The sequence below is a fragment of the Oxyura jamaicensis genome, chromosome 1, assembly GCF_011077185.1.
Source record: "Oxyura jamaicensis isolate SHBP4307 breed ruddy duck chromosome 1, BPBGC_Ojam_1.0, whole genome shotgun sequence".
NCBI classification, from domain to species: domain Eukaryota; kingdom Metazoa; phylum Chordata; class Aves; order Anseriformes; family Anatidae; genus Oxyura; species Oxyura jamaicensis.
The window spans coordinates 53,864,821-53,884,890 of record NC_048893.1 but is presented as its reverse complement, the minus strand read 5'-3'; the positions used below and the strand labels follow the sequence as shown (position 1 = coordinate 53,884,890).

The 20,070-nt window shown below is 44.6% G+C and overlaps 1 protein-coding gene and 1 long non-coding RNA gene across 2 annotated transcripts; one reads left to right on the top strand and one right to left on the bottom strand.

Moving 5' to 3' along the window:
- The first annotated feature begins 285 nt into the window (after positions 1-285).
- Positions 286-17,620, top strand: LOC118174540 (cytokine receptor common subunit beta-like). The gene is given in 16 exon segments (XM_035339933.1): positions 286-350; positions 2,509-2,638; positions 4,050-4,222; positions 5,852-5,997; positions 6,706-6,871; positions 7,152-7,290; positions 7,392-7,552; positions 10,595-10,728; positions 10,825-10,978; positions 11,814-11,904; positions 12,189-12,318; positions 14,722-14,819; positions 16,480-16,861; positions 16,863-17,112; positions 17,115-17,319; positions 17,321-17,620. Coding segments are annotated over 16 exon segments (2,532 nt in total). The 5' UTR covers positions 286-289; the 3' UTR covers positions 17,433-17,620.
- Positions 7,989-15,883, bottom strand: LOC118174549. Its single transcript, XR_004754683.1, has 3 exons — positions 15,872-15,883; positions 8,881-8,883; positions 7,989-8,169 (listed from the first exon to the last, which is right to left on the bottom strand). It is a non-coding gene; the product is annotated as an uncharacterized LOC118174549 (long non-coding RNA).
- Positions 17,621-20,070: the final 2,450 nt, after the last annotated feature.

Below are 20,070 nucleotides of genomic sequence, written 5' to 3'. Positions count from 1 at the left end.
GCAGCAACCTTTGTCTTTGTTCTCTGGTGGAGAGGTGGAAACTGTTCTCCTTAATAAATCATCTCCATATCAAGCTATTCTGAAAGATCACCCTAGTGTTGATTAAGAGGTAGTTTGTGGTAAATAGAAAGCCCAAGACTTTTCCAGCTAATGAGTTTTGCTTCCAGCTCTAACAGATGACAAATAAGGAAGTACAGTAGCTGTTAAGCATGCATTTGAGGAAGAACAGCCAGTGATGCAGGGAGCTGTTGCTTGACGTAGGATCATGCTTGTGTGCAAAGGTGAGAAGATGCTAAAGTTCATCAGTCTTCTGGTTCCATGTTTGGTCTGGGGAGCTGGAACAATGCGAGGTGAGTTTCAGAATCTTTCCCTCCCCCCCCCCCCCTCCCCTCCCGCCTTCTTTCTTTTCTATTATTGTTACTTATTGTTCTTATATTAAATAAAGGGTCTTGAAAAACATACCTGTTGCACACCTATCTTTCCACAGAGAGACACATACCTGCTACTTGCGAGAATTATGCTGTCTTGCCATACATGTAATTCACAGTACTAAATATATACCATGGGCTCTCTGGTCTCTAAGCTTTGTCTCCATGAAGATGGAAACAACCTCTTATTTTCATGATTTCCACAATTTGGATGTGAAAGTGGCTCGTCTTGGCCACAGGCCTTTCTTGCAAGATTAGGCATCAGCTGCCCTAGGCCTGCTAGAAATGGCAAAATCATTCCTTCCTATCTGTTGCCTGCTGCTTCTGAAGAAGAGCTCTCAACCAAGGTCAGCAGAGACAACTCCAGTGCCTCTTCTTGGAGTATGAATCGTCAAAGAAGGGCACTTGAGTTTTCCCAGGTTATCAGTGACCTTTACTCAACACAGCTCCTCCTTGCACAGAGCTTTTTCACAAAACAGAAAGGGAAAGAAGGTTCTCTGCAAATTCACCTACAAGATATGTTTGTTTACTGATAGAGGTATGCATATTTTTCACCCACTAGATTTTTGAAGAACGTTTTCCTTGTCAGGAAGCTTTCCCCTTTCTGTGACTTGAATGTCATTGCAGCTAACTGGAGAGTGTGTCTTTCACTTTTGCACACAACTTCCTAGAGGCATAACTCTTGCTAAGACAAGTGGGCTTGCTATTTGGGCACGTGAAAGTCTTCACCCTGACAGCAACCCGCAAAGGCAAAATTGAATGTCCTGCTTGAAAAGGCATTAATAAATAATGATAAATAATTTTATCATTATTAAATGATAACATTCTCACTCATATCTTGCACTTTATGCCTTTTTACTGAGACCTCTCTTGATTGTTAGAAGAGCAGTGAATTGGTGAGATCATTTGTTCAGCTTTCTAAAAAATCTATATATTATTTGAAGCTGTTTTTCTAAATATCTCTCAGATTCTTTCTGTCTTTAAGATTTACACAAGGCAATATTACACTGGCTAGTCCTTCCATCCACCTTAGACCCTTGTTTATTGCGAAGTCATGCTGAGATTTACCAAGAACTAAGAACTGTGCTGGTCTTAGGGCAATGATGCTGAAGTGGAGTGCTCAGCTAAATAAATCTCCATACAGCACTGTCCAGTTATTCTTGTTACTCGCATTTCCTTCTACTGGGAATATCAAAGGATCACTCATAGGAGAAGGCAGGCTTCTTGCAGTGGGAGCTGTTCTTTTAAGCGTTCTGTGTTATAATCACACTTGCTTGGTCACCTTCCTGCCTGTTTTGGTATTTCATGGAGCATCAGGCCTCTGCAGTTCAGGAAAAGAAACAGAGGTAAAACCTGAAGTCTTAGATCATCTCACTGTATCAGAGTGGCTGTGATCCCTGCCTGGCAGATGGAGAACAGAAAAGGAAGGATGTTTTTCATAGAAACATAGAATCATAGAATATCCTGAGTTGGAAGGGACCCTTAAGGATCATCAAGTCCAACTCTTGACACCGCACAGGTATCAATGTTTTATCATGTTTTAGTCAGTGTTATAAAGCCCTTTTGCTTCGAAGGCACAAAGCCCAGTGAGGCTTAAAAACATCCAGCTTAAGACTCTGTACTTATCTTTTGAATTATAATATTTCAATACATCTTGCAAATTAATTTTACCAGCTACAAAAAAACTCCAGCTATTCTTCAGAGCTTGTAGACCAAATTCTTATTTTTATTGCATAACCATTTTGATTTGCAGACAACAGGTAGAGTCAAAAAGCTGAGGCTTTCTCAGTCCCAAGACTCACAATAAAATTCAGATAAATGGCAATGTAATGACAGTCAGCCCTACTCTAAGAGCAGCAGCTGCTGTTGGAGACTTCTTGCATTCAGGCTTTCCCATGAAGGACTAAATTTTATTTATGAAATCTGTGCAGTGTTAGCTGAACTACATAGGGAGTATTTTCAGGAGACCTTACAGCCCTGCTCCTTACTTCTCTGCCTTCTGAAGCACGGTAGCAGAATTTGTGTTCATTTTACCGTTTCCTATTACCTGCTTTATGCCTCATCTGTTTTCTCTTTTCAGAGAGCATCCCAATGCAAACTCTACACTGCTATCCTGATAACAACTCTCTTACAACTTGCACATGGATGGAATGCTCAGAGGCTCATCAATTCCTGAATGTGACTTTGAACTTTAACCACAGCCACGAAAAGTAAGTGACTGGCTGGTGTTCTATGAAGAGTTCAAAGGCTTGGCTGCTGAACCAAGAGATGGAGCGGGGCAATTGGATGATGGCCTGAGCTTGCAACCAGCATAGTATCCAACATGTAGACACCAGTGTTATGTCCAGGCTGGGGAGAAAGTTGGATCTGTACAGGATAAGGAAGAACAGGAAGGAAGCAAAGCTTGGAAATCAAGTTGTTTTCATTATCTTTTCAATCATTCTCCTCTGCTTTTGCTGTGAGACCTCACATGCAAGATGTTAATTATTGCACCTGAGTGGAGAAGGTAACACTAGATGCAATGGTGATAACACCCAGTTAGTATGTCATAGAAGGCTCCTTCTCCTTCCTTATATTGGTAAGAAATAGTTTGAAATAATTTTTGCAAAACAAGCTGTGAGAAAAACAGAAGTTGTACATGTTTGTTTCACAGGGTTTCCTCTCAGAGATACTGGGTTGCGTCTGTCACTATCTTTTTAATGCTTCTGCTTCCTTTTAAGAAAAGACAGAACCATCAAACATGAGATTATGAGGGAGAGGAAGGGCCAGAGAAAGAGGAAGATATAGGGGAAAAAGAAAAAGAATAGACAGCAGAAGCAGGGATGGAGGGTCAACAGCAGATAAATTGGAGGGTGTTAAGAAAACAAGTGAAGTGAGAATGGGGATAAGTTGTCTTGGTTTTATTTTTGAGAAAGAACTGTAAGATTTATTCATGAATTGACCTGAAATCTGGTGAAGTCAATGGACATAGTTCCCTTACAGTCTATAGAGTATTGAATCCCATTGAATATTTGAGCAGTTTTCCGTGCATTGAAATCTACAAACCGCAGAAGTGTTCCTGTAGCACAATGGACTCCAGAAGTCTGCCTGGAAATCTTTTTTTTGGAGGATGACTGAAGTCCCAGAAACCTCTCAAATATTCTGTTCCAACTGCTAGCTGCATTTCTTTGCCTTACTTTCTTTGATTTCTCTAGTGTAAGTAAGAACATTGAGAGTGACCGGGATCAGCCATCCATATCCCCAAGGAAGTCCATAGCCAGCAGCCAAGCTCACAATCAGCAGCATATATCACCAGGCACAGATATGACTGTGTCATAACTCAGGCAGGGGCCTGAGGAGCTTAAAAGCAGCTTCTGAGTGAAAGTGGGGAAGCCCTCAGTTAGGCCAATTCCAACTTAGCATCAAAGCTGGTCTTGACCATACGGAACCAAATCCCAGGAGGGGAAGGATGTGCTCAGGGCTCAGGCAGCTACCAACCCAAGACAGTTACTGTGAATGCATCTTCCCCTTAGGAAAGGAAGAACAATGTAGATGTGCTTGATACTAGAGAAGAAAGCCATAATTTAGACCATCTATCAGCATCCTATTCAAATACTCCTGCTCTTTATTCTGTGTAATCAGGAACAAAGAAATGACCTGCGCATTCCACAAAGGTGAAAACCACACTAAGTGCCAGAACTTCACAATGCACTGGGTGTGTCAAAGCCATCTGAGGGCAAGTAACATAGAAAAGTACAAGTTTAAAGCTGACCTGAACCTGCAGGCAGAGCTAAATGTCTACCTGTTTCAGAATGGTAAGCATGAGCCTCTAAGTCTTGTCTCTATTACTGAGTATTTAAAAGTTTTTTCAGATGAAGATGTCATTTATGTTTGAATATCTAATCCTAAAAAGATACAAGAACATAATACTATGTATGGGTGAATAATCAGCTAATGGGTAAGGCTCAAACGGTTGTAATTAATGGGGTTACATAAAGCTGGTGACCAGTCACAGGTGGGGTTCCCAAGTGTTCCATTTTGGCACCACTTCTCTACAGTGTTTTAACTTAATTTGAGTAGGACTCAAATGCCTACTAAGTTTGTAGATGATACTAAATTAGGAGGAGCTGTTGACTCCCTTAAGGTAGAGAGACCTTGTGGAGAGGCTGTGGTCAAACTAGAAGGCTGAGCAACCACCAACTGCATGACGTTTAACTAGAGAAAGTACTGGATTCTGCACCTGGGAAGGGGCGACCCCGGCTGTATGTACAGACTGAGGGATGACAAGCTGGAGAGCAGCCCTGCAAAAAGAGATTTGGGGGATTTTGGTCAATGGTAAGTTGAATATGAGTCAGCAGTATACCCTGGCAGCCAAAAGGGCCAGCTGTACCCTGGCATGCATCAAGCATGGCATGGCTAGCTGGTTGAGGGAAGTGACTATCCCACTCTGCTCTGTGCTGGTGGGGACTCGCCTTGAGCAGTGTGTGCAGTTTTGGGTGCCACAATGAAAGAAGGCCATAAAACTATCAGAGAGCATCCAAAGGAGGGCTATGAAGAGGGTGAAAGTGTCTAGAGGGCAAGATGTATGAGGAGTGGCTGAGGTCCCTTGGTTTGCTCAGCCCAGAGCAGAGCAGGCTGAGGGGAGGCCTCATGGCGGCCTGCAGCTCCCTCACGAGGGGAGCAGAGGGGCAGGCGCTGAGCTCTGCTCCCTGGGGACAGCGACAGGACCCGAGGGAATGGCATGGAGCTGGGATGGGGGATGGTCAGGCTGGGCATTAGGAAAAGGTTCTGCACCCAGAGGGTGGTTGGACACTGGGACAGGCTCCCCAGGGCAGTGGTCATGGCACCAAGCCTGACAAGAGTTCAAGAACCATTTAGACAACGCTCTCAGACAAATGGTCTGGCTTTTGTGGTCCTATGTGGATCCAGGATTTGGACTTGGTGATGAAAATATACATAGGTCAGTCAGCCCTTAACCTGAAACCTGAGTGAGAGTGAAGTTAAATGGCTGTAAAGCCATAATACCACCTTCAACTTCATTACATTTTGGATAGACAGAAATGACTGCACCTGACTACAATAGAAAAACAGGGCTAGACCTTTCAGCTTACCAATGTCTTAATCAGGGCAGGAGGGAGATGTCAAAAAAGCCTTCAGTTTTAGCACCATGCTCTTTAAAGTATCCTCCCACAAAAAGCTGTTACAGAGCTGTGCAAGAACACTGCTTTCCCTAGTTTCCTATTCTGTTCAGGAATATACTACCCAGGTCTAGTACAGTTTGCCCTTTGTGCTGAAAACCTGTAATGGCTTATTTGGAGAGCTGAAAGAAAATTGTTAAATGTCCAGATCATGTCCTATCATTTAGAGAAGGTCAGCTAGGTGTTTTCGTCCTCTCTTTGTGTTCCTGTGCTCTCTATCTCATGTGTTGCACCTTCACCTTCTAGTTCAGCCCCTTCCACCGCAAAACCTTTCAGTCAGAGAGAGTTCAGGAGACTTCTTGCTGACCTGGACAGCAGCTGAAGGAAGCCAAGGGCTGGGCAATGCACTGGAGTATGAAGTCACTTACAAGCGGGAGTGGGAGTCCTGGGAGGTAAGAGTGGACGAGCTGGGCTGCCCTGACTTGGGTGGCACCCTTTGGGGTGGTTGAGGGCTTGTGGTAAAAGCTGTGCAAACGAGTGGCATTTCCATGCTCAGGCACTAGGAAAAATAACAAATGCTGTTTCAGGTCAGATGGATGGAGCCCCGTTTCTGTTTGCAAGTGACCTTTCTGGTGAAATACCATTTGTCCTGACTTCAATGCAAAAATCTATACTCCACTGAAAAAAACACTGCACTTGGGCTTTGAGTTGGAATTTATTTTACCCTGAACCCCTCCCAGATGAAATTAAAGTGTATTTCATGTATAGCCTATGGGAGGGCTCATGGGAGAAAGGTAAAATACATCTGAAACCACAACAAGTGTCTTGGGCAGATTACACAGTTCTGAGCTGGGCAGTGCTGTGACCCTTGTGTAGCTGGTGCTGGAGCCAGCTAAAGCTCTGCAAGCTGCAGGAGCTGGTCCATCTGCTGGGCTGGGCTGCAGCTGGCCATGCCTGTGCCTTGCCCTTCCAATGTCATGATGGCAGCATGCAGGCAGAACCCCTGTGCAGTGGGAGCCAGGAGCACTACGTGGCAGCATGTGCATCACCATCACATGCATGGGACTGCTTGGACGTGCGTCCTGACAGTCACCTCCTTGCTCCTTCCCTGCCTTCCCTCCACCTCTTCTCTGTTCCCCATTTGTCCTTCTTGCTAACAGAAGGCTGTGTCACGCTTGCTCTCCAACACCACACGTTGCCATCTCAGCCACCTCATGCCAGGGAGCCGATACGTTGCCCGTGTGCGAGCCAGAGCAGAGCAGGCCAGAGGCTTCTCTGGGCCGTTCAGCGAGTGGAGCACGGATGTGTCCTGGGAGACCCCTGAAGGTAGCGAGGGTCAGAGTGGGGCTGAGCAGTGGTGGGAGGGCTGGCAGAGAAGCCAGGGCTGGGGGATGTGGTTTGGCACGATGCTGGCAGAGCATCATGGGGTGGCCCTTTCTAGTCATTGTTTTATCTTGGGAAGCCCCAGAACTGGGATACTCCATCTTGCCTCTTCCAGAGTGTTTGGTATTTCCATCCCATTGGACAGACCTTGTTCACACAGACCCAGACAAAGGCTGTCACAGCATTTTTCCTGTCACTTAGCTTGCTCTGATCTTCTGTGTAGGCTGGGAACACATTCAACCCAGAAACCTTCGCTGCCTTTTCAATGGTGCAAATCTTCTGACATGCAGCTGGGAAGTGAAGAAGGTGATCACCACCTCTGTCATCTTTGGCTTGTTCTTCAGGGCCACTCCAGCATCCACGTACGTGATCTGCCAATGGCACAGTGCCCATGCCTCTCCCATTGAGCTTCTGCTCTGTCCCGTTCCCACTGATCTCAGCACAGCCTCCTTTCTCCCCCCAGGGAAGAGGAGTGCTCTCCTGTGTACGAGAAGGCCTTGCCCCACATTCCCTATGTGGTGCAGAGCTGTGCGATCCCTGTTAGCAACATCAGCAGTCAGAGCCAGTACCACGTGTCTGTCCGGACCAAGACGGAGGAGAAACAGATTGAAGCCTACAAGAACAGTGAGCTGCTGTGTTGTGTCTCACTTCTGCTGGGAGTTTTCTGGGAGGGGTGGCTGTGGGGGCAAGTGGTGGTGAGGAAAAGTGGGTGGGAAGAAGAGCTGAGCTGGTGAAGAGGTCTGGACAAGGTGGCTTGCAGGTGTGCAGTTTCTCAGGGGTCACTTGCTGCTCTCAGGATGGTGGCAGTAGTGGAAAATGCTGGGCAGAAATTCAGGTGGTGACCCAGAGCTCTTCAGTGAACAATCGTCACCACAGAGTTCCCTGCAATCAGAATGTCATTGACCTTTGCCATTGTCCCAGGTGACAGGGAGCTGTAGTGAGAGGTGTTTTGTGGAAGTGTCACTGTGTGATTTTGCAAGAAGCTGCTGGAGCTCCTGGGCTGCAGTGTCCCCTGGAGCACTGGATGGGGTAGGGCTGCTCTGCTGAGTGAGGCGTGCCAGGTGATCATCTCTGCCTGCATGCATCTGGAGGCACTGGTGCTGTTCTTTAGAGACCAGAACTGGGGAGAGCTCCTGCAGTGTTTGAAGATACCAGTTAGCAGCTCCAAGAGAGCTGAAAATCTCTGGGAACCTGGTGGATGAGTATGGACTTTTGAAATATCATTTCACTGCTTTTCTGCACTGAGGGAGCACCATCCAAAGGATCGTTCATAGACTTTATGTTCTTCATAAGAACGTGACTATTTTTCTGACAACACTTGGTTCTGTTGTGTTTTAGTACTTCTTTTCTAATTTAGGTAGATGAGGTTACAGTTTGTGCAGATGTGTTTTTGTTTCGCATACAGAAAAAGCAATTTAGATGTTTTCATTTAATTGTATACCAAAAGAAAGGGCATAGAAAGTTGATGTTATGAAATGAAACATTGGTTACAATCTGTAACAGAAAAGTCAGCTACAAGTTGAGATGTTACATTAGGATTTCCAGATTATTACAGAAATAATTTCTGTAAGCTCTCCATAAATTCAGTATAAGTAGTTTTGTTGTTGTGTTGGTGGTGGTTTTTCTTTTTTATTTTTATTTTTGTATGTTTGTTTGTATGTTTGTATGTTTGTTTTTGATATTCAGATCATTTCTGAATATCATAAATGGATTCCATTTAGTACGTGGTGCTATCTTGGATTTTTCAAAGCCAAGTTAGTGTAACCTGTAATAGTAATATAAAATAGGAACCTATTCAGTCAGTTATGCTTACAAAGAAGCATAGCACAGAAAGCTGATCATTTATGAAGTTCTATAATAAAAACAAACAAACAAAAAACCACAGAGGAAGCTTCTGTATCTCAAAGAAGTTGAGGGAGTCTGAGCAGTGCTCTGAAAGTGTGCCTGCACACTTTCTATAGTGCAACAAGAGTAGAAATTTGAAACAGAAAACGTTGTGCACTTAAGTCCACATACATGCCACTGGAAATGATCACGTTGTAGGAAACTTACCTAGAATATACATAAGAACCGAAAAAACATCTAGAGAATTAGTGGAATTTACATGCCTGAATAGGTTATATAGATGTTGAACAAAGACAGTTACCGTAACACTATAGCAACTTTTCAGAAGCAACAGATGAATATCAAAAGATGTACAAATCAGTTTTTAAACTCCAGATCTTGGAAAGAAGATCTTGGAAATTTGTAACAACTGGTGTGGAAGTGACTATGCCTTCACTGCTCATGGCCAACAAGTTCTCATGCAAATCACATCCACAGTGTGAAGACCGTATTTGTTGCCAGGTTGAAAAGTCTCTCAGAAGCACTTAGGCCTCATGGCACAGGACTATTTAGCACCCACCAGTCTTGCCTCTAATGTGTTTCACTCATACAGTGTAACCTTTCTAATATGTTAAAAGACACTCTAATTGTTTCCCTATAGCAGTTTTACTGATCCTTCCATTGACGATCTCATGCCTATGGCTTCTTTTTGAAAGACCATGATGGTACAATATGACCAAGCACATGCCTAGAAGTAAAGGCAGCAAGCATGCATACTGACAAAGTTTTTTTGTAAAAAAATAAATTAATGTGGAGTCTGGAGGAAACTGTCAAGCAACTACTTCTGAAATAAAACAAAACAAAACAACAGAAAAACCCACCCAGATACATAAGAGCCGTTCAGTGTGTCCTTCCTCACAGGTGTTAGATTTCTGATGCCACAGGTACTGAAGAAGTCAGCATCCATACAGAAGTCAGACTAAAATGATCCAGGAGATGGCTGCAGTCTGTGTAGAGAGGTGGTGATACCTTAAAGAAGTTCCCAGGACACAGATTATATATGGCTTTTGCAGAGCTTTTTTCACAGACTCATAAATCAGTCATCCACAGAATGGAGAACATCTAGTTCAGGCACATGCTCAAAGCAGAGCATTTAGACTGGGTTGCTCACAGCCTTGTGCAGCTACATTTTGAATACCTCCAAGCCAAGGATTTCACCCCCTCTCTGGGTCCCTGTATCAGTGTTTGACCACACTCATGGTAATATTCCCCCCCTATTATCTTGAGTTGCAACTTGTATCCACTGTCTCCAGTCCTTTCACTATGTACCTCTGAGAGGAGCCTGGCTCCATCTTCTCTACAACTTCCTATTAGTTGAAAATAAACAGATATTCCTTAGTGTGTTTCCTTTATTGGGTTAAACAAGCCCAGTTCCCTCTGCCTCAAATGTCATGTGGTCCAGCCCCTTCTGAACATCTTTGTGCGCTCCTCCAGGACAGTCTCCAGTTCATAAATCCTATCTTGTACTTGTTAGTACATTTTTAAAGATGTCTAAAACAGTGTTAATACTTCAGTTATGTTGCAGGGTTGTTAGATTTGGCTGAGGATAGCAGATATGAAAAAGAGTAGCTTTCTCAAGAGCTCAGTGAAGCTGGCTGTTATGCTTGCTTAGCAAGATAATGTCAAGGAAAAGCATTCTGTGAGGTACTAGTTGAAGCACACCTGCATCTTTTGAATTTTGGAGATTACTGGACAACCTAGTGTAGGAAAAGGATAAAGATTCATAGGAAGGAAAGGAGTATTCAGGAGGGTGATGCCTGCTATCAAAACTGTTTCTTACAGTCAAGGTGCTACCCCCAACAAATCTAACAGTGACAACGAATAAAGATGGAGATTATGAGCTGAGATGGACAAAGCGTACACCTAGAAAACGGTGTTATGAAGTGGAGTACTGGAAAACCAGCCAAAAAGAAAAGGTAGGTAATGCAACACATGGGACTGGGGACATTCTGTGAGCAGTATGGATGGGAAAGTTATCGCTTTTTCCATGTTTTCTTCTTTGTATTCCTCAGGTTACCAGAATGACTATCAATGATGAGCCTTACTTCCTACTGCGGGAGCTGGAGCCATCCACATCTTACACCATAAAAATGCGTGCAAAGCTGCATGATAGTGAGGGGCTTTGGAGCGAATGGAGTGAGGAGTTCACCTGGAAAACCGACAGTGGTACCTTTCAGTTTGTATTCCCTCCTGTACAAGATTGTAAGGGAGTGGCAGGAAAAGCAATCTGATGCTTAGGAAAAGAGTCCTATCAGGTGGGGATGAAGTGCAGGACAAAGTATTCATAGGCACAATGAAGCCAGGTTTCCTCTTAGTCCTCTTGTTGGCTGTGTCTGGTCTTCTGTTCTCAAAACCATGGGAACACAGAAAGCAAAGCTTCATTAGGTCAGTGTTAGGATCAGGACCTGGTAGTGTGTGAGAAAGCTGATGACAGAGGAGTTTTCAAAGGCTGGCTTAGAAATAAAAAGTTACTTCATTTTGAAAATGTCTGATAATAGTTTTGGCTTCAAGATTTAGAAGAAATTTGTGGTGGGCCACTTGGTTTTAATCTTCCTGGGCACACAGGAATGTGTGAACATGCACACACGTGCACATACATGATCTGTGTATCTCAGGCACAAGGTATAGTGTATCTTAAATGCTATGAGGATGAAAGGGGGCCAGTGTGAAGGCAGATAAACTTGTGGATCAGACCAGAGGTGGGGGTATTTATGCATGCACTCAGTAACTCTAGCAGACTGAGCTCTGTTGAAGAGGAAAGCTGTTGAAGCAGAAAAATAAAAAGAATTACTGAGGGAAAGATGTAAGATATTCAGGCCACATTTGGTCTATCCCACTTGGTAGGGGATCCCAGCAGTTAGAAGGCCTCATGTTCACATGCTGTGCTGTGCCGCTTGCATTTCCCTGATGTGCTTGCATGGAGAGTGTCCAAAAGGCAAAACCTGTTATGGGAAGCAGCCCCTCTGTTGATGCCTCCCTATTTCTCTTTTCTCTCTTTCAGTTCTGTCACCAGTGCTTCTACCAGTGGTGCTGACAGCTCTCACCATCACTTTGCTAATAGTTACTTATTACAGCTATAAGTACTTCCTCAGGTAGGTTTTCACCATGAGGAGAAGATTTAGCAGCGTGTTGGCCATGTGAGTAGAATAAGGTTGTGAGGCGCCATTTGTGCAAGTGGTCTGTGAGAGATGAGCCTTGGTGTGCAATAAGCAGCCTGGTGAGTGTTTGTGTGCAGGTGAGAGTTGGGTGGTGGCCTGCCAGGGTCTTGGCAGTGCCTTGCTGAGCAGAGCAGCATGCTGTACGGCACACAGTTCCTTCCCCTTGCAGTCTACGCTGTGAGGCAAATCTTGACAACTCTGTGTTGTTGTTGTTACAGGCAGAAGAAATTGTGGGAGGAAAAGATTCCAAATCCTGGGAAGAGTCTGATGATCCAGAGCTACTTGGGGGCAAGAGGGACCTGTACCTTACAGGGTGCCCCTGCAAGTACAACATGGAGTTATTCTCAGGTGAGAAGAAAGAAAGGAGGGATGTAGTGGAATGACTTATTGAGGGGGAGCTTCCAGACCGGGGTCTGGGCTGTCACTGAACAGGCTGCTATCATGTTCAGGAGGAGTAGAGGGTCTGTGTGAGCCTCATGAAAGCCTTCACTACAGCCTTTGATCTTGTGCCTATTTTCCAACTTTGGTAGCCAAGGTGTGAGAGTTGAAAAGTAAAACCATCTCCCCCCTCTGGTGCATCTGGTAAGGCTTGTCATCACCTGCCTCCAAAATGCCTCCCATATTCCTCATAAATGAAATCTGTTGTCTCTAAATTGACTTGGCCTTTTTCTGTTACTAGTTACGTTGTCTCCTGACTCTTTTCAGTGTTGTCTGCCCTTCTTCTATAGTCACTGCATGATTACCTCCCTCTACACTCTCCTGCAGTTGCTGGAGGTTGACTTCATACTGCAAGAGATGTATTTCCTCCCACATCGTACTTTTCCTGGACATGGACATTTTCCTCCACGTGGGAAAGGAGAGGGCAAAGAGAAGTGTGCAGTTTACACAGTCTTATCTTTGAAGGCACTTTTAAAAGTAAATGGCTTCATTTTCCTCCATCTCTCTCCCTCACCCATTTCTTGATTTCATCTGAGAAGCCTATGCAAATCTTGTGATCCAAACAAGTGATATCCCACTAGGTGGATATCACCAAAAGAGGCATGGCATGAAACACACTTCAAGTTTTACGAAAATAGTGACTGGGTTCCTTCCTGGAGCTGACTCTTGCATGTTTCAGTTTCCCACTATCATAATTCCACAGCCTTATCTATCTGTGAGTCTCCCCTGAAACCGTTGGATTTGATCTCACATCTGTAATGTCTCTATCTCCTTAAGGCAATGCTGCTAATCTCCGTTCCACAGACACAGCTCGTGCTATTTTTGCCACTTTGTATTATCTTCTACTTAGGCTAATTGACTTCCACCTCATCTCTGACTCCCTGCAGTGTAAGTCAGTGATGCAGATCTCCAGGGAAGAGTGGTCTTTACAAAGATTAACTTCTCGTTTACCTCTCCAATCACAACATTTTTAGTTTCTACCCCTATCATCTCTATCAACCTCACCCCCTACCTTGCAAGTCCTTCTGTCCCACTTTATAGCTTCCCCTTCAGTGGAATGCTTGGTCTTGGCATTGCTTTTGAGACCACATGGTGGGCTGTCATGGCCCTCAGCTAACTCTTTGTTTGGCACCCAGTCATTCTCAGCCCCTTATTCAGTCATCAAGCAGTGTATCTCAGGCATGCATCCGGTCAGCAGCTGATACAGGGGAAGTGTGGTAGGCCAGACTTCTTCACATGATGCCTAGTTGCATGTTTTGCAGGCCCTGATAAATCCCCCTTGCAGATCATTTATCATTCTAAAGTTCCTTCTGATTAATTTGGCTATTGGCAGACTTAATCAAATTCTTTTCCTGTCCATACAATAATCAACACTGGTACAAGGCCATCCTGCATGCTAAAGGCCATCACAGTAGCTTTGTTACATATTTCATAACCAGCTTTCCATCCACAAGTGCTGTCTGCTCTTTGTCCCATGGTTTTGAGAGTTTCCATCCCCGTAGTGAATTACCTTATTTTAAATTTTGAAAACATCCCAGCAATTCAGTTTCTCTGGCCAGCCAGCAGAGAAGGACTGTCATTTTAGTCCTATGGGTGAAATACTGACCGGAGTGTCTTCATATGGTGCTGATTCAGAGTAGGCACTGCACAAAACAGTAGCTTTGTGGTTATTCTGAACCTGTAGATGCAGCAGCCCCTGGCTACTATGCTACATAAGGACAGCTCAGGATTAGACAACATGGAAGTTAAGGAATAGTTTTCCGGAGGACAGAACATATTTTGTAACCACAGCAGTGGGATTGCTTCTTTTGTGACTTGAAGATCAGAGGAAAACAGATCTCAGCTTGTTTTGACTAGAGAATGAAAGTTGAAATGTGAAGAGGATCTGCAGATTGGAGCAAGAACGAAGGAGGGAAAAGCTGATAGAAAATGTTAAAATGAATTGAGGAGGTATGAAGGTGCCAGGAATACATTCAGACTGGCAGCTTTTAAGCCTGTGTCAATCTATTACAGATGGCCTGTAGCAACGTTACTGCTCTGTTTAGATGGGGAAACAGCACAGACCTTAAAATGAGAACACCAAGGTCATTTGGACAAAAGTTTGAAAAGGCTACTTTTGAAGTACGGGCTGATAAACTGTTAAAACTAATTATATGGGCTAAATGCCTGGAAGCTCATTTTTATCATAATTATCCATCACAGATGTGCTACTAGCATGCTTGTGCCTGTGGTGCCTGTCTCTTCCCAGCCTTAGAGTGATCTCTCTTTCCTCAGAAGTGTTAAAATTTTCATGTTCTTTTTTTCTTTCCCCAGGAAGCTGTCAGCCAACTGCCAGCCAGCCAGGTGGGCTTCAGTGGGCAGGACACTTCTGAGGGGGTGGAGGAGATTAACTGCCTTCAAGTGCTGGATGGGTAAGTAAGCAGCCCACTCCTGACTCCTTTCTTGAAAGGTTCCTTACTAATCTTGGGGAAGAGCAGACTGTGCATAGATTCACTTGCTGAGAAAGGGAGGACAAAGAATTTTCACCTATATATTTTGCAAGTCTGTGTACATCTTCCAAACATCTACAGAAATTGCAATGAATCGCTGCATCTGCAGACTTTGACTTCCCTGGCTGGATGTCTGAGGATAGAAACCTGCTCCCTTTCTGTCTATGCATTTCCCTTGGAAATAGATTTCAATAAAAGGCATTGACTACTTGGCTGAATTCCTCCCAGCCCACCTGAGCATAACCTCCATCACACGCAGATATGCATATTCTCTTACCTCTTCATCCTCTAGAAATGACATACTTGCTGCTCCTTGAAGCAAAGTCTGACTTTGAAAGTGGAGAGTAAACAAAAAGCTGTTTACAGTGGTCTCAGCCTGTGTGAGGCTGATCAGAAATAGCTCCAAATTGTCCATACGAATTTGTGTCATTCAAAGATGGAGAAGTGACCATAGTGCTTTGTTCAAGAAATTATCCTAGGTTTCACAGCAACTGGGGGGGAAGCTGACAACAATTAAACAGACTCTTGGGTTTTGTGGCTATCTGCTTCTTAGAAGAGAGAGTCAGCTTTTTCCAACAAATACTTTTGTAAGTCATGTTAGAGGAAGATGGCTTATGTTCATTACTTCTTTGAAATCTTACCTTGACTTCTCGCTTAATCTAACTTCCCATTCAGTGCTTGTAAGATCCTTGAGACAGAGGCCCCTTTTTGTGAAGAAGTAACTGTAAAATACCACTGAGAGGTCTAGAGCTTCAAAAATGCTGATGCTAGCAGTCACACTGCCTGAGTCTATACTGCTAAATAAATCAGGGCCAAGATGTACTATCGAGCTCTGTCTTGTAACTGCTCATACTGCTTTGTTGTCAGCACTCTCCTGGCCACAGTTTGGCCTGTGCCAGCTAGTGCTCTCCAAGGCAACGTCCTGGCACAGTTTGCGATAGCACAGGGCAGTAATCATTCCCAGTGGGTGACACAGAAATTACTGTATCAGGTTCAGTGTCCCTCAACAGTATTCTAGCAAGTTTTGCACCCAGGCCCTGCAGTTTCATACCATGAATCCTCAGTTTCATACTATGAATACAGCTGTAACTCAGCACTCACATTACATTGTGTACATTGAAATGAAAACAAACAAACAAAACACACAGAGATACACATAAAAACAAACAAACCCAAACAAACAAACAAACAAAAAATCTTAGCTGTGTTTTAGACTGCAGCGACACTGGGGGAGACCTGGAAGACAACCAGGGCTGTACAGTGTGGATGCAGCCAGCCTACATCATTTAACCTGAGGGCCAAAGAATGGTCCCTGGCTCTGTTTTACTTACAGTAAAAACACAGCCTTTCTCAAAAGCTAATTGCTGCTTGCATGACTTGTAATTGAGCTGGAGTTGGCAGTAGACAGTTGGTGTCTTGCTGTGGCACAGGAAAGGCTGAGGCTTGCATCTTCTGAGGAAGATACAAGAGATGTGGCCAAAGATTCCTACTAGCTTCCTGGAATACAGTGCATCCCTTTACAGCAGCTGTCAATTAGACAGCAGTCAGTAGCAGCTAAATCCTGTGCTTTTCACCAAAACAGGATGATTAAGAACAGTTCACCAGAGTTCTGTGGAACTAAGCCTGTGACAGAGAACGTTTCCCATGGTACACTGGATCTGCAAATCTGTCAGACTTCTGAAGTGCCACATAAAACCTCACTTTCGTCAGCTGCCCTTGTCAGCCCACTGAATCAGAGTGCAGCAGCATCTGGCCTGTTGGCCAGGCTTCCGTGCAAGAGTGCAGCTGATGCAAGTACTGCTTCCCAGACAGCAATCACATGCTTCGCTTTCAATGGTCCGTACTTGTACAGCCCAGCGATGTCCTCCCAACCTGAGATGCATCAAACTCTTCAAGTGGACCCAGTGGGAAACCAAGAGAAATCAGTGTCCCTTCAGGGGCATGAGTCTGTTCCCAGGCAGCACCGAGGCTACAGGAGCAGGTCCTCAGCAGCCTTTCCTGCTCCCAGACCAGAAGGAAATGATGTAGCACTTCAACAATGAGAAAGAAGTCTCAACACTCCCTCCAGCCAGTGGGCAAGGCACGAATGTGAAACCAGAAGAGCAGAAATCTCCAAAGGCTCTTGGCTGTGTCATGTCCCCTCACCAGTGCCCCTCAGAGTGTATCACCACAGACCGCCTCTTGCTGCCATCGGCCAGTGACTCCACACATCTGCCTTTTGCCACCCCAGTGACCACTCTTGCCATGAGTTTGCTCCTGGGAAATCTGGTGTCACGGTCCCAGTTTCAGGTCAAGCCCCAGTCTTTTTTCCTGAATCTCACCTGAATGCATTTGGGGACTACCTTGTTGTCCCTTCAGGTCTCCATGGACCTTCAGAACCCACAAAAAATGTCCTTACTTACTTCTTGAAAATGAACCAAATTTTGTGAAGAACCTGTGTTGGAGAACAACATAGTCATGTTTAACCCTGGCACTACCATGATAGTTTTCCTCCACCGTGGGAAACTGCTACCTTGTTCCCTGCCTAAAATCTAATGAGAAGGTGCAAATGAGTCAGAAAGATCCCGTAGTAAATAAGTGTTGGGCATTCATTGTAAGTTTCAGATAGCTTATACACAGTGGAGGATCCATCAGCAGCACAGAGTAAAATGTACAGAGTATTGAGGTCATCCAGATCTTCAGAAAACTGAAGGTATTACAGAAATGAAAGGAGACAGCTTTGTGATTCAGAAAAGTCTGCAGGGGTCTTTGGCAACTTAAGACAGTTTTCAAAAATGATATTGTTGTAATCCCTTTTTCTTTCCACAAATGCTACTTTTCCTCTGCAGCTTCTAGTCCAACATGGTGAAAGATCCCAGGTGAGCCTACCCCTTTCTTAGCTACGTTACTGCCTTTGGTAAAAGGGGCAGGCCATAATTCTCATGTACCTGCATTTATATAGGCTTGCTTCACATTCCACTGGTAGATATGATTGGCAGGGCAAGAAGCCAGATTTAGCTAGGGCTCCTTTCTAAAAATAGGTAATCAATTTCAGCTGAAGCATCTCAGGATATAGGAAAAGAAAGTGATTTTGCTTGGGCACATAATAAGCATGGATAATCAGTTTTCCTCCTCAAGAGCAATGAGCTCAAGTGTTTAAAAGAAAAGGAATGTTATTAAAAGGGATGAAATGGCAACTCAAAATAAGGACTGGGAGGCCTATTTACTGAAGTCAGCTATATAACCTGAAAAAGTCGTGGTGATGTAGCCCACTCCCACATTTTACATGGATTTGAGAGTCCATTGTTGATGTGTAAGAAAACATTGGAAAATGTTGCTTCTAAACCTCTCTTCACTGTTCCCAAGTGCAGTGTTTCCACCTCTGATGCTGGGTCACTGCAAGAGCTTTTCCTGAAATCCTCCAAGAGGCAGATACAACAACAAAGCTTTAGCCCAAAAAACCTTGATTCTGTCTGCAGACACCACCACCTCAGCGTTTCAAGTACTCAGAAAGGAGCCAATTGCAAACAAACAAACCCCAAAGACAACCCTGAGAAAAATACTTTTTTTTTTTTTTTTTTTTTTTTTTAAATTTCTTACTTCATAGCTCTTTTGTTCTACCAGTATCAACAACACAGACAAATCCTAAAGCTCAAAAGACCTTTCTCTCCTACTGGATACTAGTGTTTTAAATACCTTTCAGGCACAATTGCATTTCAGTCTCAAGGCGAAAGACTGAAATCCACTGAAGTCACTGCACTTGCACCCTCTTTGTTGTGATCTCAAGTCACTTCAAACAGCTCTGGATTTCGCTTTTATCCCATTATAAGCGGGATCAGCAATAAGTACTCCATTCTTTCAGGAATTTTGGGCTTACCTCAGGATAGATGTAGCTCTGAATTTAACTTTTATTGTAGTGCAAGCTTTACTGCATAAAGGAATGAATTTAATAGCAGGCTGAAGACTTTGATAAGAGTTTTTGCACTATCTCCTGTTCTTACAGTTACCATTTCTTTAGTGAGCCATTCAAAATTACTTCAGTGAAGATATCAGAGATTGGAATCATTCAGGATAGCACAGAATAGGCAGAAGTCAGAGGGCTAAATGAAAAGAAAAAAGGTTGGCTGGAGAACAGGAAATCTTTCTCAACAGTGATATCCTGCAGAATAATCTGTTTCTCAATTACAGGGATGCATAAACCTAATCTATGAAATATCCTTCACTGCAGGAAATACTAAAAGATGGGAGGAGAGGGTTTTAGAAACTTAAATGCAATTGGTCTCTTCTGTATAGAACTGCTATAGTATGATGTATAGTGAGAATCATAGTGTAATGGACTGAGAACCAGCCCTGAAGCTGCCAAGGTGAGTGCAGCAGGAGGGCAGGAGGTGCTCCAGGCAGGCAGCAGCAGTTCCCGTGCGGGCTGTGGAGAGGCCCCTGGTGGAGCAGGCTGTCCCCCTGCAGCCCATGGGTCCCACATGGAGCAGATCTCCACGCTGCAGCCCGTGGAGGAGCCCCCGGTGGAGCAGGGGAATGTGGCCTGGAGGAGGCTGAGGCCCATGGAGAGCCCCCGCAGGAGCAGGCCCCGGGCCGGAGCTGCAGCCCGTGGAGAGGAGCCCACGCAGGAGCAGGGGGTCTGGGGGGAGCTGCCGCCCGTGGGGGACCCGTGCTGGAGCAGTTTGCTCCTGGGGGATGGATGGACCCCGTGGTACGGAGCCATGTGGGAGCAGTTCTTGAAGAGCTGCTGCCCGTGGGCAGCTCCCACCGGCTCAGTTCGGGACCCCATGGGGAGCAGGGGCAGAGAGGGACCATGGAGGAACGGCAGAGATAAAGTGTTAGGGACTGACCGCAGACCCCATTCCCCTGTGCTGCTCAGGAGGAGGACATGGAAGAGGGTGGGATTGGGGGAAGTATTTTTAGTTTGCTTTTAGTTTCTCACTACTCTAACCTGTTAGTAATAGGTAATAAATGTCATTAATCTCCTTATGCTGAGTCTGTTTTTCCCATGACAATAATTGCTGAGTGATCTCCCTGTCCTCTTCTCAACCCTTGAGCCCCTTTCATCGTATTTTCTCTCCTTTTCCCTTTGAGGGGGAGTGAGAGAGTGGTTGTGGTGGAGCTCAGCTGCCCAGCTGGGTAAAACCACCACATATGATTATCTAGATTTCAAGTGCATTACCTACTTATAGATGAT